This window comes from Cebus imitator, unplaced genomic scaffold, assembly GCF_001604975.1.
Source record: "Cebus imitator isolate Cc_AM_T3 unplaced genomic scaffold, Cebus_imitator-1.0 Scaffold33, whole genome shotgun sequence".
Lineage (NCBI taxonomy): Eukaryota > Metazoa > Chordata > Mammalia > Primates > Cebidae > Cebus > Cebus imitator.
The window spans coordinates 2457077-2473113 of record NW_016107348.1 but is presented as its reverse complement, the minus strand read 5'-3'; the positions used below and the strand labels follow the sequence as shown (position 1 = coordinate 2473113).

Sequence of the window (16037 nt, the reverse complement as noted above, 5' to 3'; positions counted from 1 at the left end):
CAGCCCCTCCAGCTACACAGTGGAAAGCATCCCAGCGAGACTGCGGCTGCAATACACAGAAACAACCACTTGGGGGCAGCATAAAAGGGGAAAAAAATACCTCTTCAGAAGAAGAGGGAAAATGTGACAAATTGTGTGCAGGTTCCTAGTCTCCTTATCGGTAGGCAGTGATGCTGCTTTTGCAGAACAGCAGTGAGGCCGAGTAGTGGGATGTGAGCACAGCTGCAGAGGATCTGGAAGGGGGTCCCCAGGAGAGGCGGGGGCAGGGAGAGAGCTTCGGAGAGTCCCCTTCCTCACTCCCAGGCCAACCTGCATGCCTCATTCCCTCCCTATTATAGGCTTTGTGAGAAAAGGAGGAAGAGAAAGATGGTTAGAGGAGCTAAAAGCAGAAGAGAAGGAGGACGGCATGGCTGGGGTGACAGCTGCTGAGGCGGGGTCCTCAGAAGGGTGCCCCGTGCCCACCTCCTTCTCTGCACCTCAGCTTTCTCACCTGCACCTTCAATGAGAAGTTATGTGAGATGAATTTTAAAGGTCTTTTCATCGGTGCCTGGAAGTCTACAGGGTGTCTAATTCTGCGTGTGTATGTGTGGTGTTCAGCAATTTCATAAATATTTTTTCAGCCAAAAAGGCCGAAGCAAATTCCTTCAATTATGTTCATCTCCTCCACAATGAGCACTTCCTTTTCTGCACATGTCTTCATCCATCCCCTCACATTCAAGAGGAAAACGCCCTTCACTCATTTGCAGCCATGGGTCCAGGCGAGCCCTTAAGGATGGCAAGGTGTTGCCAGTGGTCCGGGAGAAGGAAGGCCCTGGACTGCCGTGGGAGTCCCGGGGCGCTCACCCTGCCCTGCCAAGGCCCTTCCTCCTCCTGGCTTTGCTTTCCTTCCTTGTGATGTGAGCGCTGACCACGAGGCTGCCTCAGCCCCTCCAGCTACACAGTGGAAAGCATCCCAGCGAGACTGCGGCTGCAATACACAGAAACAACCACTTGGGGGCAGCATAAACGGGGAAAAAAATACCTCTTCAGAAGGAGGGAAAAATGTGACAAATTGTGCGGCTGGCGCTAGAGGGCGCCGCTTTTCCCACTTTCTTCTGAAAGGTGGCTGGGGGCAGAATCTCCATATTTTGACATGTCGAGAAGACTGAAGAGCCTCCTTCTGCAGATATGGCCATGGGGGCAGAGTGGAGGCAGCCCAGCACGAGGGCAGAATGGGAGAGAGAGGACTGCCTCACCTGAGCCTCCACAAAAGGAAACACAGAATGGGCTGATCTGGCCTGGGCACCAGGCTGCAGAGTCACAAACCCTGTCCCCGACCGCCTCCCCCAGGGCCTGCCTTAGAAGGGGAGAACTTCACAGTGGATCTCCCTGAGCCTGGCTCCCAGCACTGTGCTCTGGAAAAGAAGGAAGCCCTCTGCTTTCTCTCAGGGCATCCAGTGGCTTCAGAAAGAAAAAGAGAGTGTGTGTTTTTAGAGGGGGCAGGAAGTCTCCAGGTCACTGTAGAAGTCTCTGGCAGAGAGCTTATGCATTCATGCTCTGCAAGAGATGAGAGTCGCCAGGCACTTAGCAGGGGCCAGTCCCCCGCTTCCCAGTACAGGACCCTCCTTGTCAGAGGCGGCCTCCGCTGCAAGCGCAGAAACCCACACAGCTCACCCACTACCTTGTTTATCCTCACACGCTGTTCTCTAGGGAAGCATTTCTAGAACTATGGAAGGTTTGAAGGGAATGGCAAGTCACCAGACACCAGACCTAGAAACAGGCTCTTTTTGCTAATCCCGGGAGGACAAGTAAAGAAAAATCAAGGGTGTGTGAAGTTCCCCAAGGGACTCTGCTTAAAACAAATCTCTAGAAATCACCCAAATTGTGTCAGTTCCCAAGGGAAGCCCAGCTCTCTGGATTCTCTGTGCCTTCCTGCTCTGCTCAGAATTCCAAGAAAGCAGGGCATATGCGCCAGGTCTCTTCCTGGCTGGTGGATTTCAAATGTGTTGCTGGTTAGTGATAGCCCGGTGTGTGGAAGGCTCATGATTCCTGTGTTCCACTGGCATATGTTCTGGTTCCTGCACGCCTGTTCTACTGCAGCCTTACGATCCTGAAGTGCCTCATCTGAGTGAGAAGGCTGGATTTTGCAGATGTGCAACCTCAGGTGCCTTCAGGACCAAGTCAGTCCTCTAAATGAGTGAATTAGCCCAAAGGCAGTAGAGAGTGGTGGGGAATACCGTGACCTGGAGACTTCCTGCCCCCTCTAAAGACATAGACACTTAAATAAAATTAAAATATCTGGTAAGTCAACGAAGCACTCATATGTAACTGAACAAACTCTGCCATGCACCCTTTCGGCAACAGCAGTTCCACAGATTCCTGTATTCTAACAACCCAAGCGATGTCTGATGCTGGCGGCAGGGGGCAGCATGTGGACTGAGGTCTCCACTTAGTCTGACTAGATCTGCGTGAGATCTTCATCACCAGGCTAGAGTGTAGTGGCATGATCATGGCTCACTGCAGCCTCGACCTCCTGGGCTGAAGTGATCCTCCCACCTCAGCCTCCTGAGTAGCTGTGACCATAGGTGTGCTCCACCATGCCAGGCTAATTTTTTCATTCTTTTTAAGAGATGAGGTCTGCCTATGTTGTGCGGGCAGGTCTGAAACTCCTGGGTTCAAGCAATCCTCCCACCTTGACCTCCTAAAGTCCTGAGATTACAGGCTGAGCCACAGCTCCTGACCATAGCATTGCGGTTTTTTAGAGAGACTGGGGTCTTACTATGTGGCCCAGGTTGGTCTCAAACTCCTGGACTTAAGCCATTCTCCTGCCTCGGCCTCCCAAGATGCTGGGATATTACAGGCGTGAGCTGCTGCACCCAGCCTGTGGCCACAGGATTTTGTTTTACTACATAAACCTAAGCTTCAAGGCTGAGACACGTGTTGCCTTATAGAGTATGTTGCTGATGTTGCATGCGGTGCAAATGCTGGAGAGACTGTTGGTTGGATGTGATCACCCCTACCTGCAGGGCACATGAGGCAGCAGTGGGCGGGACTTCAGGACAGGTTCCTCCGACCTTATCACTCACACTGTCCACTGACCTTCACATAAAGCACCCAGGCTCTCTGGACCCCAGCTTCCTCACCTGCAAATGAGGCAGCTGGACCAGATGAATAATAATAATGAGAATGAGAATGGCTCATGGGCATTGACTGTTGACCTTGTGCCAGGCACTGTGCATTTCTTCCTATAACCTCCCACATGCTGCTGTGGTGCACTGATGTATACAGCTGACCCCAAGCCTAACTGCAACCTCTGCACCAGCGTCTTTGGCAAACCACTGATGCCTGCTGTATATAGCGATGGCAAGTGATAGGCTCCTGAAGGTAAGGAACTGGACATGAAGGAGAAAAACAACCAAGCATTAGACTAAGTACTTTGTGTACTGTTTTTCCTCCATAACAATTCAAAAAGAATGCTGTATTCATCCACAATCTAGCAAAAGGAAAACGAGGCTCAGAAGGGTTGGATATTTTACCCAAGGTCAAATAAGACACGGCTCAATGGTGATCAAACAGTAGCTTGAAGGAGGACGGTTCTCAAACAAGCTGCAAGGTAACCAGCTCGCCTTTTCCAGCTCATGAAGCTCCACACCCCAGGACACCTGGTCTAAACCGAGAGCCGCTAGGTCGTGAGCTTCCTAGACTAGACTGTTCAGCATCACTGCAGCTATCAGAGGCCAGGTGAACACACAGGTGATGACTCTAACCATAGCCACTGTCATGGAGCATTCATAAATATTCATTCACAAATAATTACTGAGGGCCTTTGAGTCCTCATTGCCCTCGGCACTGGGGCCATGGAGTCAACTAGGCAGTCACATCACCGGTCTCATGGAGCCAACATTCTTGTGAGGGTAGGTGGTCTACTGCATAGGTGACGTGGCACAGTGACCAGGCATCCATTTTAGACTGTGTGATGAAGGACAGCCTCTCTGAGGAAGTATCATTTGAGCTAAGGTCTAGATGGCAAGAATGAACCAACCCTGTTGAGATCTGGAGAAAATTCCAGGCAAAGGGAGGAGCCAGGGTAGAGACATAAACAGGCATAGCCTAAATAAAAGGTGAGTGAGCAGGAGCTCAGGGCACGAGGGAGAGAGTAGATGAGGCCAGGAGTTAAGCAAAGCTCAGGTGGCGTAGGGCCTTACGAGCCAGCAAATGGAGTTCAGATTGTCCCTGCTTGAACACTGCCCTGATTCTAGGGAAACAAAGACGCAAAGACAGGTCAGGAGGCCATCACAATGGTCCAAAGGACAGCGGCTTGGAAGAGATTGGTAGCAGTGGGGATGGAGAAGTGGTCGGACTTGGGAGATGTTGCTGACAGGGCTTGCCACTGACCAGAAGTGAGGGAAAAGAGAGAGAAATAAAAGATCATGAAAATACTTGGCTTGGACAACGGGAGAAACAGCGGCGCCCTTTACGGAGGTGAGGAGAAATGAGGCGCCAGACAGGATCAGAAGAGGATCAAGAGTTTTGTTCCAGCCAGGTTATGTTTTAGAAGCTGGTTAGACAGGTAACACGGCAGAAATGCCAGACAACCATTTGGCTACAAAAGTCAAGGGTTCTTAGGAAATTTACATTTGAGACTCATTTGTAGATTGTGGGTCACCCAGGGAGACTGAAGGCAGAGAAGAGACCCAGAATAACCCTGGTGCTCATCAACATTTTGAGGACCCCCCCACCAGACTATGTGGTCTAATCATTGTGGTCAAAATTTACAACAGGCCCGCAAGGTAGGTATTATTTCTCACCTCTATTCAACAAATGCCGAGGTTACAACCTGCCCAAGCCCACAATTTACAAGTAGCATTGCAAGAATTCAGTCATGAACGGAGCTCCCATCATGTACCCAGTACTGGGCGGGTTAGGATAGGGACACCAGTGAGTAGGATGGGTCACTAGAACAAGCGTGGGCTTTGGAATGAGAGGACCTGGAGGGAATGCTCACTCAGTGATACTGGGCAGATAACCTCACCTTATCAAGCCTCAGCTTCCCAATATGTAAAATAACTTTGTTGTTGTTGTGTTTCATTTTGCAAATGTCCACTCAGTGCGTACTATGCGTCCAGCACGGTGCTAAGAAATGGAGACACAATGGGGAGCAGACAGGTTTCTCTGCTGACAGTCTAGTGGGGGACACAGACACACAAACAGGCAATTAGAATGTAGTGTGCTAAGTACTATCATTACGGAAATACCCCCTCCCTCTTTATAGAGTAAGTCATACCCACCTACGCAGACTTTAAAGTTACACATAATTTCCTTTCTTCCAGACCCGTACGCAATCATAATACCATACAAAATGTTTCTGTTCTTCATCATGGTACCTACTATTTCCATTTGAATAAATAATACATGCAAATCACCCACCATACAGCCAGTGCTGAATAAATGGTGGCCGTCATTATGAAGACATAGGTTTTTGACCTAGTACCACCTCTAACTTCGGAGATCATTTTTCTCTTCTGTAAACTAGAAATAATACTAGCTAACTCATGGGGTCATTGTGAGGCTCAGATGAGCTCATGTATATGAAAAATGTTTTAAGCTGGAGAGAACTGTATTAAAGTATTAGAAAAACATCTCAACATGCCCACTTGCTAAAGTTATAAAACTTAGTACACAAGAAACACTTGGTGTTAACCAAGAGGTCCTCACCACCTGAAAAGTAGGACTGAGGAAACCTTTAAATAGGTTCTTTGGAAAACAACATTCTACACGAGAAAATCTGCTCCATCTGAAATCACCTAAACTACTCCTTCTCCCTCCACATTTGGCTCACCCAGCCAAAGACAAAAGCAGGAGACCTCCCAGGTTGGTTTCTAGTCTGTTTCACTCATCACCAGGGTCCTGACTCGGTGTCTAGGAGACAGGATTTGTAAAGCTGGTGGTGTGTATCCTGGGCTTTTGGCTGTACAGGAGGTGGACAGGGTCTCAGGATGAGCAGGAAGCTGCTGGGGCTGCCCGCAGAGAACCCTACCTGATTTCTCACTGTCACAAATCCAAGCCCTGAGAAAGGACCGGGCTGCCCCTGTCCTAGAGCCAAGGGGATCCTGTCTAAAGAACGTACGTCAGTAGAAGCTGAAAGGCAGGAGACAGAAGGAGGAAAGTTTCTATCTCTACAAAGTGCATGCAGGTACGAGGTCCTGAGCAGCCCTGAAGTGGGGCAGAGAACAGACTCCCCATTTGCACTGCTGACTGTTCAACTGGAGGACTCTGTGCAGACAGCAACCTGCACAACCACACAGTTGACCAGGGAACTAAGCTGCCTCCTTCCCTGGAACTTAGCTGATTGGAATGGATCTCAATTCCCCTCAATATGTTTATTTCATCATTCTTTCAGCAAATACTTATTGTGAGCCAACTGCACACTAGGCACTGTTTCGGACCCTGAAGGTAAGACAAAGGCCCTGCTTTCAAGAAGTTTGCACTCCAGTGCAAAATGTGTGTTCGTGTGTGTGTTCGTGTGTGTGTGTATGTGTGTATGTGTGTGTGTTGGGGAAACAATAAGGGCTATGATGAAAAATAAAGCAAAATAAAGAGGGAAAGAGAGTCACAATAGGGGAATGCTATTTAAATAGGGTGACAAAGTTCTCTCTGAGCAGAAACTTAAATGAAGTGAGAGAGAAGCCATCCCGGTATATGGGGAAAGGATTCTAGGAAAAGGGACCAGCAAAAGGCAGAGGCCTGATGTGGGAGGTCTGAGTACATCAAGGAATAACAAGGGGCCAGCGTAACCAGAACAGGAGTAAGGGGAAAGATGAATAAATAAAACCACAGATGCCCTTGCATCTTTAGAAGGCTGGCTGGGCAAAGGGGAGAGGGAGAAGACGGAGATCATGTCCTGAGCTAAGGACTGACAGGAATCATTTCTTAAGACTCTTGGGCAGAAACTCCTTGTACTATCTTTCTAAATCCTTTATAAATCAAAGAAGAAAAAGAAAGGATCTTCAGCTCTGGTTGGGGAAATAGAGTCTAGCAGGGAGACGCAGACGCAGGGAGGCTCATCAAGAGGTGGTTGACATTATGATCTTGGGCAAGCGACTTAAACCCTCTATCCCCCAATTGCAAAAATGGGGACAATCATGGTACCAGCCTCAATCAATTATTACATGGATAAATCAATTAATATTTGTAAAGTACCTACAGTGGTGCTGGGCATCTAGTATCATATACGGGTGTGTGGAATAAAAATGATAAAAGGTGCTTAGACCAGGGAGACAGCAGCAGACATGGAGAATACATTCTGAAGGGAGAGACACTGGGGACTGGCAAGAATTGAGTGTCAATGTGGGAATCAGAATGACTCCAACATCACTGGCCCAAGTAACAGAAAAAATACAGGTTTAATGAAAGAGAAGGCAGGGCGCGGTGGCTCACGCCTATAATCCCGGCACTTTGGGAGGCTAAGGCAGACAGATTACGAGGTCAAGAGATCGAGACCATCCTGGCCAACATAGTGAAACCCCATCTCTACTTAAAAAATACGAAAATTAGCTGGGCATGGTGGCGCGTGCCTGTAGTCCCAGCTACTCGGGAGGCTGAGGCAGGAGAACTGCATGAACCTGGGAGGCGGAGGTTGCAGTGAGCCGAGATTGCACCAGGTTGCATCCAGCCTGGCACCTGGTGACAGAGCGAGACTCTGTCTCAAAAAAAAAAAAAAAAAAAAAAAAAAAAAAAGTAGGATACACAGTACAGTTCACTCATGTTGCCCTTCCCCACAATCTAGAAAGAAAGCCTAAATCACGCTTTATGTATTAAACAAAAATAGCTAGGTAGGAGACTTCGTTCCAAAAAATAATAGGGTGATTGCCTTTTGAACTAAAAATTACAAAGACTGTAAATGCCACTTTAAAAAAATATATGAGTGCTATTAATCTCCACTTCCCAAATGGAATCTAGGGAGATGATGCTACTGCTACCTGCACATCTATTATACAAAACAGCAGCATAAAATGGGTATAGATTAAAATAGAAATAGATTGCACAGATGCACTTTTGGCTCCAGAACATCCTTATAAAACACCTAGTCACACACAGTCTCCCTCTAATTTCTAGTAACAATTTAAATAAATACAAGATGTCAGACAATAATCCCAGTTCAGGGAAAAAAGGGCTTCAATTCCACCCAAGTTAATTGAGGCTAGGATCATTCCTGTGACATCTATGGCAATTTCACATTGGTGCACTTCAATTAAGGAATAATAACAGTGCAAAGTAATTTATACTCATAGATTAGATGTCGTCTGTGAAAAATTACCGATTAACTCAAAGGCAGCCTCTGGAGTGCTCACCAAGCATTTTAATGGGGGTCTCCCTGTCACCTCTTGTTCTAATATCTGATCAGAAACTAGCAACACTTTAAATTTGCCTTTTAAAAGACTCAATATACCTATTTTACACATCTATGACTTGCCCTTTTAAAATTCCCCTAACCACAACTGTTTTGTAGTAATGGTCAACTTTAATCATCTCCTTTTAAATATTATTTTACTTACATTGTTTCCTTTTATTTCAATTCTTCATGTGTACTTAGGGGGATTTTCTTTAATAAAGTAATTTAACGACAATTATTTGAATAAAATTGTTCTGTATGGTATTTCCACCTCAGTGAGCATATATAGCTNAAAAAAAAAAAAAAAGGAAAGAGAAAACTACAAGAGAAGCAGGTTTAGAGGGAAATCAATATTTTGATGTTGGACATGTTCAATTTGAGATGCCAATGGATGTACAAGTAAAGATGGTGAAATCTAAAATTCAGGGAAGAGGTCCTGGGTAGAGATACACATTTAGAGGTCAGCAGTGTATGATGTGAACCAAAGGTCTGGGACTGGACAAGAGCTCTAGGAAGTAAGCCCTGGTGAGAAGAGAGCAGGCCGAGGACGGAGCCCTGGGACGTCCAGTGTTTAGGAAGGATTGTGAAAAGGAAGCGGAGACTAGCAAAAGAGATTGAGGAGCAACCAGCAAGGCAGGAAGAAAACCAAGAGTGCGGATCACAAAAGCCATGTGAAAAAGCAGCTCCACCTGTAATCCCAGCTTGGGAGGCTGAGGCAGGAGAATCACTTGGGGCCAAGGGTTTGAGATCAGCCTGGGCAACATAGCAAAATCCTGTCTCTAAAAAAATAAAAAATAAGGACCAAAGAGTTTCAAGAAAGAGGAAGTGATCAAATGTTGCTGCTAGGTCAAGGAAGATGAACACGAAGGAACATCCATTGGATTCTGCCTTGGGGAGGCCAATGCCACCATGTCAACAGCTGTTTGTTTGCCTGGGACAAAGACCTGATCGGAATGGGTTCCAAAGGAAATTGTAAGGGAAAAAAATGGAGGCAGAATAGACAAACGGGCTCATTTTGCTCTATGTGGGCACCAGACTCCACATGGAACTTGCGGGGTGGTCAGTCCACAGTAGCAGAAGGTAAAGGCCTGGCACCAGGGCCCAGGTGCAGCAGGTGGTCAGTGTGGGGATGGAGCCTGTACATGCCTCTCCTGATTGCTGCTATTTTCCCAGTGAAGTGGGAAAGCAATCATAGTCATGAGCTAGGAGTGAGCTGGCAGGAAATGATGGGATTTGAGAGTTAAGGGAAAAGCATGTGAAATAATCTCTAGAGGAATGAGAGTGAAGAGAAAAGGGAAAAATAGTAAGATTTCTGGGCAGGACTAAGGGCCAACCGGAGGAGGCAGTCGTCAATTCACAGTGAGATCTATCAGCATGGTTGTGAGCTTTTCTATAGCAATGGTCACCTGCCCACATGTACATGAAGAATAGGGCCAAGTGGGATTTAGCAGGGCTGAAGTTCTACCAGGCCACGTATAACAAAGCAACAGAGGAACAATGAAGCTGAGGGTGAAAACAAGGAGATTACAGTGATGGTGGAGCATGAAGTACACTAGAAACCAACTTGAGCTCCAGCATTCTTGCCCTTTGTGGATGACTCATTCTATCTTAGAAGTTAGTCGAAACTCAGGAGTTCGAGACCAGCCTGGCCAACATGGTGAAACCCCATCTCTACTAAAAATACAAAAAATCAGCTGGGTGTGGTGGCAGGTGCCTGAAATCCCAGCTACTCAGGAGGCTGACGCAGGAGGCGGAAGTTGCAGTGAGCCAAGATCGCGCCATTGCACTCCAGCCTGGGCAACAAGAATAAAACTCTGTCTCAAAAAGAAGAAAGAAGAAGAAGAAAAAGAAGTAGTACCAGTAGTAGTTGGTAGAAGAAAGAGCTTGAGAGGGTAGGAGGAGACCTCAAGTGAAAGGTCACTATTTTATCTGGAAAATGTGTTTGGTGCTTAGAATGGAATTCAGTTTGATAAGATGGGGAATAATGACTTGGGAAGGGGATCATGAAAAGGTAATAGTATCAATGTCTTGTGGATGCAGTGAGATTAAAGAATCTCGGCTGGACGCGGTGGCTCATGCCAATAAACCTAGCACTTTGGGAGGCTGAGGTGGGTGGATCGCCTTAGGTCAGGAGTTCGAGACCAGCCTGACCAACATAGTGAAGCCCCGTCTCTACTAAAAATACAAAAAATTAGCCGGGTGTGGTGGTGGGCTCCTGTAATCCCAGCTACTCAGGAGGCTGAGGCAGGAGAATCACTTGAACGGGGGAGGCAGAGGTTGCAGTGAGCCAAGATCGTGCCATTGCGCTCTAGCCTGGGCAACAAGAGCGAGACTCCATCTCAAAAAAAGCAAAAGAATCTTGGGAATTGAGCACTAGAGGGAGTGAAGTGGAGAGAAAAGAGGGGTGGTCACACAGTGGGCTTGAAACTGAGAGTATGGAGCCGTGCAGCTATTACAAGATCCAGGCAGACCACGGGGGTGAGCTCTCAGCAGGAAGCAAGAAGGCAAAGTTACAAAAGAGAAGAGGCTAAGGAACCAAGAGGCCAGGGTGCAGGAAGCGTCATCTACATGGATACTCAAATCACCAAGAACTGCTGGCAGCTGATGATGTGGGGAGAGAGGCAGTAAACCCAGGGCTAGCCCACTCTTCCCGGAATGAAGCAAGTGACTTGGGGGTCTATAGATGGTGGCAACCAGGGGTAGGAGGTGCTATTGTCTGATGATATGTGCTCCACAGCTGGCATTTTTAGGAGAGGAGAGGCGAATCATGGTCTAGAAGCAAGAGTGAGGAGCAAGTTGCTTCTCCAGACTCCAGAGTCCAAGGCAGCATGGAAGGGAAAGCAGCGGTCACGTGAGGCAGCTGCAGAGCAAGCTGCATTGCTGCGGGGGGGACTCCAGCAGGAATAAGAAAGTGAAGGGGACTTCCAGAGAAGGCTAGGAGGATGGACAGGACTTTGCTGATGATGGAACGTGGGTTCCAGACAGTGTGTTAGTGAAATCATGCCCCAAAGAGTCAAAGAAGCCAATGATTACATTCTTGGGTGTACAGGATAGCAGATAAGAAAAGAAACAACTTGCTGAAAAGCTGAAGCTGAAACTGTGCCCCAAAGAGTAAGAATCAATGACTAACAGATAGTCTTGAGCTTGCAGAATGGCAGATAAGAAAAGCAACGTACAGAAATGCTGAAATTCCCCGCACTTGTGAAATCAAGAAAAAACGGGCTGACATCGGTTGGAACCAAGATGGCCTGGCCTACTGGAGTCTGCACAGAACAGGCTTGCTGACGTCACAGCGTGACCTGCCATGATGTGTTTCATACTAAGTCCCCAAGAATGTTCACAGTGACCCGTGAGGTAGCATGAAGAGATAACTGAGCATGTCCAAGGACTTTCCAGACCTCCCCTCCCCGCCACCAATCACCTACTAATCCCTTGAACCTTTTCTAATGAAAATACTGCCTTGAAGGGAGGACAGAGAGACAGATTTGGGCTTGACTACTGTCTCCTTGTGAGTCGGCATGCAATAGAAAGCTTCTCTCCTCAAAAACCTAGTGTTCCAGTATCGGCTTCTAGTGCCTTGAGCAGTGAGCCCTCTGTGCTCAGCAACATTAGGGTTTGGAGAGCTGGGGAGGGGTGTGGAGAAGATCAAATTAAGGCACGTCCAGAGCCACAAGGGTAAGGAGATTGGGTGGTAATGGGAAAGGCACAGTGAGGCTATGAGTGTTGGGGAGCAGAGAAGGACGGGACAACATCACTGTCTCTGTCACTTCCCATTTTCTCCTCAACCCACTTCAGTTGAGCTACTGACCCCATTGTGCTGCTGAACTGCTCCCATTCAGGTCACCTCTGTGTTGCCAAAAGCAGTGTTTCCTTCTGTCTTCAGTTCATTTGACCTCTCAGCAACATTGTATGGAGATGATGACTTTCCTTCTGAACACACCCTTGTCCTCACTTCTTTGTCCCTATACCCTCTGGTTCCCCCCCCCCACCTCCTTCCACTCCTTCTCACCTCCTTCATGTGCTCCTCCTCCATTGCTATACCCCTAAAGGCTGACATTCCCCAGGGCCATTGATGTGTGTTCCCTGGTTCACCTCTTCATGGACCTGCCCAGGGGAAAACAGTCTCCCAATCAACCCCATCAGCATCCCAGGTAGGTGGCTCGTACTAGATCTTGACATCCTCCAATTAGCAAAAGTTTAACTTACTGAAAGACACAAGTTATTTCCACGTTGCTAGTCATGGTAAAGCTAGTTTTTCATTGAGAATTGTGGGATTTCTTGGGTTAGGCCGGATAATTGGCATTGAGTGACATGAACAACGTGTATGATGGTCTCTGCCCTCAAGGTGTTCAGGGTCCTCTTAGAAAGATGGAGGTGCATTAAAAAATAGTACTTCTAAATACGAAGAAAGACCAGCTATCAGAGCTGCATGGTATTTAAAGGCCATCTACTCTCTCCTACTTGTTTTCCAAAGTCATGATGAGGCGACTTACGCAAGGTCACACCACTAATTAGGTCACCCTGGGAATTAGAACCAAGTCTCCCAACCCCCACACCAGTGCTCTTACCATGGCATCTCAATAGGTTGTTGAGAGAAGTACTTTGAGCTTTAGAACGAAAGGCACTGTGCCATCATGGTTAAAAGCATGGATTCTAGAACCTGACTGCCAGGGTTCGAATCACTAATTAATATCAAATCACAGTAACAATGCAGTTGTTATCCAAGTGACCTTGAGGAAACCACTTAACTTCTCTGTGCCCCATTGGTTACATGTGGCTAATAACTGCACCTACCTCACAGCTATAGTGAGGATTAACATGAGTGGATGTAGGTAAGGTGCTTAGAATGTTGCCTGGCACGTAAAGACAGCTATGCAAGGTTCTAAATACCAACAGTGCTGAGAGATGAAGAACCGAGAGGTTTGTGGAATACTGGATGTGCTCAGCTCCTCTCTGAACCCCGGGAGCTTGGCATACATTAGGGCTCACTGAATGAATTAACTAACATTCACATCCTTATGAAACAGAGGTCAGCTCATCTACCCCTACTCACACCATCCAGAACGTTCACTGAAAACAAGTAGGTAAATCCCACCACGACCACCACCATCAGGATACACCTGTTACTAGTCTCTTTGCACTTGATGACAGCTAGCAAGTCCACAATCTAAAGCAAGAAGAGATAAACATACAGACCACAGGACACGCCAACATGCAGAGTAGACTCTGGCATCCACAGGACAAAACTCAGTCCATCTGTGGAGCATAAACCCGGCGCAACCAAGAATTAAATGAAATACCATCTTCCTTTAGGATTCCTAAGAAGAAAAAGCCAAAATTCGCAACAGGTGTGAATTAAAGTCTGCCTTTTGCCCTACACAAAAAGAGCAGAAATAAAGCCAGAAGTGGCCACAGATGTTGGTCATTTTCTTCCATCCACTGGAGAAGTGCCCCAGAATGTAATCATTTACCCGAGGAGGATATTAAAAGAGCAAGGTTAGCTGCAGTTCCTGAGGGAAAGATGAAATAGGTGACCCACCTGGTGAAGCATTCTCCGTGGGCTTCAGGAAAGCTCAGAAAATGAAACAGACCCCAGTTCTTTATCCACGGCCGCTGCTAAAACAAGTGAGCCTTGGAGGCAAGCCTGATTGACCCGCATCTGACAGCTGAAGGCCTCAGTGAGGCTGGACGAGGCCTACAGCCAGGTGGTGAGACCAGGGGCTGACCACGAGGACGTCACCCGGAGGGTCCAGCCCCTCGTTAGTTGCAGCGCAGTGGAAAGCATCTCCCGCCCCCACAGGACCCATCCGTTCCGGGACCCCACCCCGACCTGAGGCCCAGCCACATCCACCCCGCGCCCCCCGCCGTACTCACTCCCATTCCTTGCGCCGGGCCTGCGGGGTGCTCTGCATCTTGTGCGCCTCGTGGGCCTTGATGATGTCGCGCTGCTCGATGAGGCCCCCGCGCCGCCGCTTCATGACCTCGGGGCTCACCGGGAGGAAGGGGCCGCAGCCCGCCTCCAGCGCCACGGCGCCCTCCCAGCCCGGGCCCTCGCCCTCCTGCACCGGGAAGTAGTTGTCGAAGCCGGAGGCGGCACGCGGGGAGGCCGGCAGCATGCCCACCTCGTCCGAGGCCTCGGCCTCGAGCAGGGTGCACTGCTGAGGCCGCCATGCCTCCTCCTCCGGCAGGGCCAGCACGTGGCGGCGGCGGTGGCCCACGGCCCCGGGCTCAGGGCTCCCCGCAGCCGGGCAGGGGGCGGGCTCGGGCAGCCTGCGGTCTGGGCTCAGTCCACGCATCTCCGGCACCATCACAGAACATTGCTCTGCGGGAGGGGGAGGGGAGAGACCAGGAGTGTGGAGGGAGGGAGGGAGGGAGGATGGGGCCAAGGTCACAGGGAAAGACAGAAGAGAAAGAGGTTAATGGCATTGCCCTCCAGGCCAAGACTTGCTCAGTGCTACACCCTGGGCCTGGCCCACACAGGCACACAGAGGCGCTCCATAAACAATGTTGAAATCAGGAGCGCCTGCAGTGGACCAAGCTGGGCGGGCGCCAGGTGTCCAGAATTTCACAAAGTGACCTGGATTCTTGCCCTCATAAACTTCACAGTCTACTGCAGAAGACAGAGGTTAAAGAGCTAATTATGCCCCAGTGGTAAGGTTTCAGGGGCTGCAGTAAAGAGAGAACTCTGAAGGCTGCACATATCAGCCCCACCTCAGATAGCTAGGTGTATGTTCCCTCCATTTTTGGTGGAAGAACCCCTCTAACCCCTTCCCCAGGGCCCAACTCCTCTGGGGGAATTCCCACCCACCACCTGCTGCCCTGCCTCCCAAGCACACGCTCCCAGGGGACCAAGCCTCAAGGTGGGCTCCTTTTTTTTATTCATTTTGAGATAGGATCTGTCATCCAGGCTGGAGTTCAATGACAGAATCATAGCTCACTGCAGCATCAAGTTCCCAGGGTCAGACGATCCTCCTGTCTCAGCCTCCCGAGTAGCTGGGACCACAGGCACGTGCCACCACAGCCAGCAATTTTTTTTTAATTTTTTGTAGAGATGGCATCTTCCCATGTTGCCTAGACTGGTCTCAAACTCCTGGACTCAAGCAATCCTCCTAACTCAGCCACCCAAAGTACTGGGATTACAAGCATTGCCTCTGAGCCCAGCCTACGGAGGGCTCTTCTTGAGAACTGGGTCCTGTCTGCAGGTTCCTTCCTCTTTTTATAATGCATGTGTCTGCCTCAGGACCTGGGGGCCACGTGTGACTCAGGTGCTCCTCTTGCTCCCCTTGGCATCATTCTCCTTTTCCGTGCCAAGGAAGATATGGCCAGATTGGCCTCTGAAAGACATACACATTGAATCGGTGTTTACTGAGGGCTTACCATGTGCCGGGCACTGTGCCAGGCACTGGGCACAGGACTTAGTCCACCTCATCCTCATGGGAGAGACAGGAAGAACATTGATTGTGACCACGACAAGATGTGCTGTAATTGGTGTAGGCCTGATTGCTAGAGGAGTGCATGTGAGGGGCACCTGGTTGGGTGTGGTGGCTCACGCCTGTAATCCCAGCACTTTGGGAGGCCAAGGCGGGTGGATCACTTGAGGTCAAGAGTTCGAGTCCAGCCTGGCCAACATGGTGAAACCCCGTCTCTACTAAAAATACAAAAATTA

General features: G+C 48.7%; 1 protein-coding gene across 7 annotated transcripts in view; it reads right to left on the bottom strand.

Moving 5' to 3' along the window:
- The window catches only part of CACNA1E (calcium voltage-gated channel subunit alpha1 E), a 496128-nt gene that overhangs the window by 385428 nt on the left and 94663 nt on the right, over positions 1 to 16037 (bottom strand). For all 7 annotated transcript variants that reach the window (XM_017524464.2, XM_017524463.2, XM_017524471.2 and 4 more), the window contains exon 2: positions 14246 to 14693. In XM_017524464.2, coding sequence (XP_017379953.2) covers positions 14246 to 14679 — 434 coding nt within the window. In that variant the 5' untranslated portion in view covers positions 14680 to 14693. The remainder of the gene's footprint in view (positions 1 to 14245; positions 14694 to 16037) is intronic.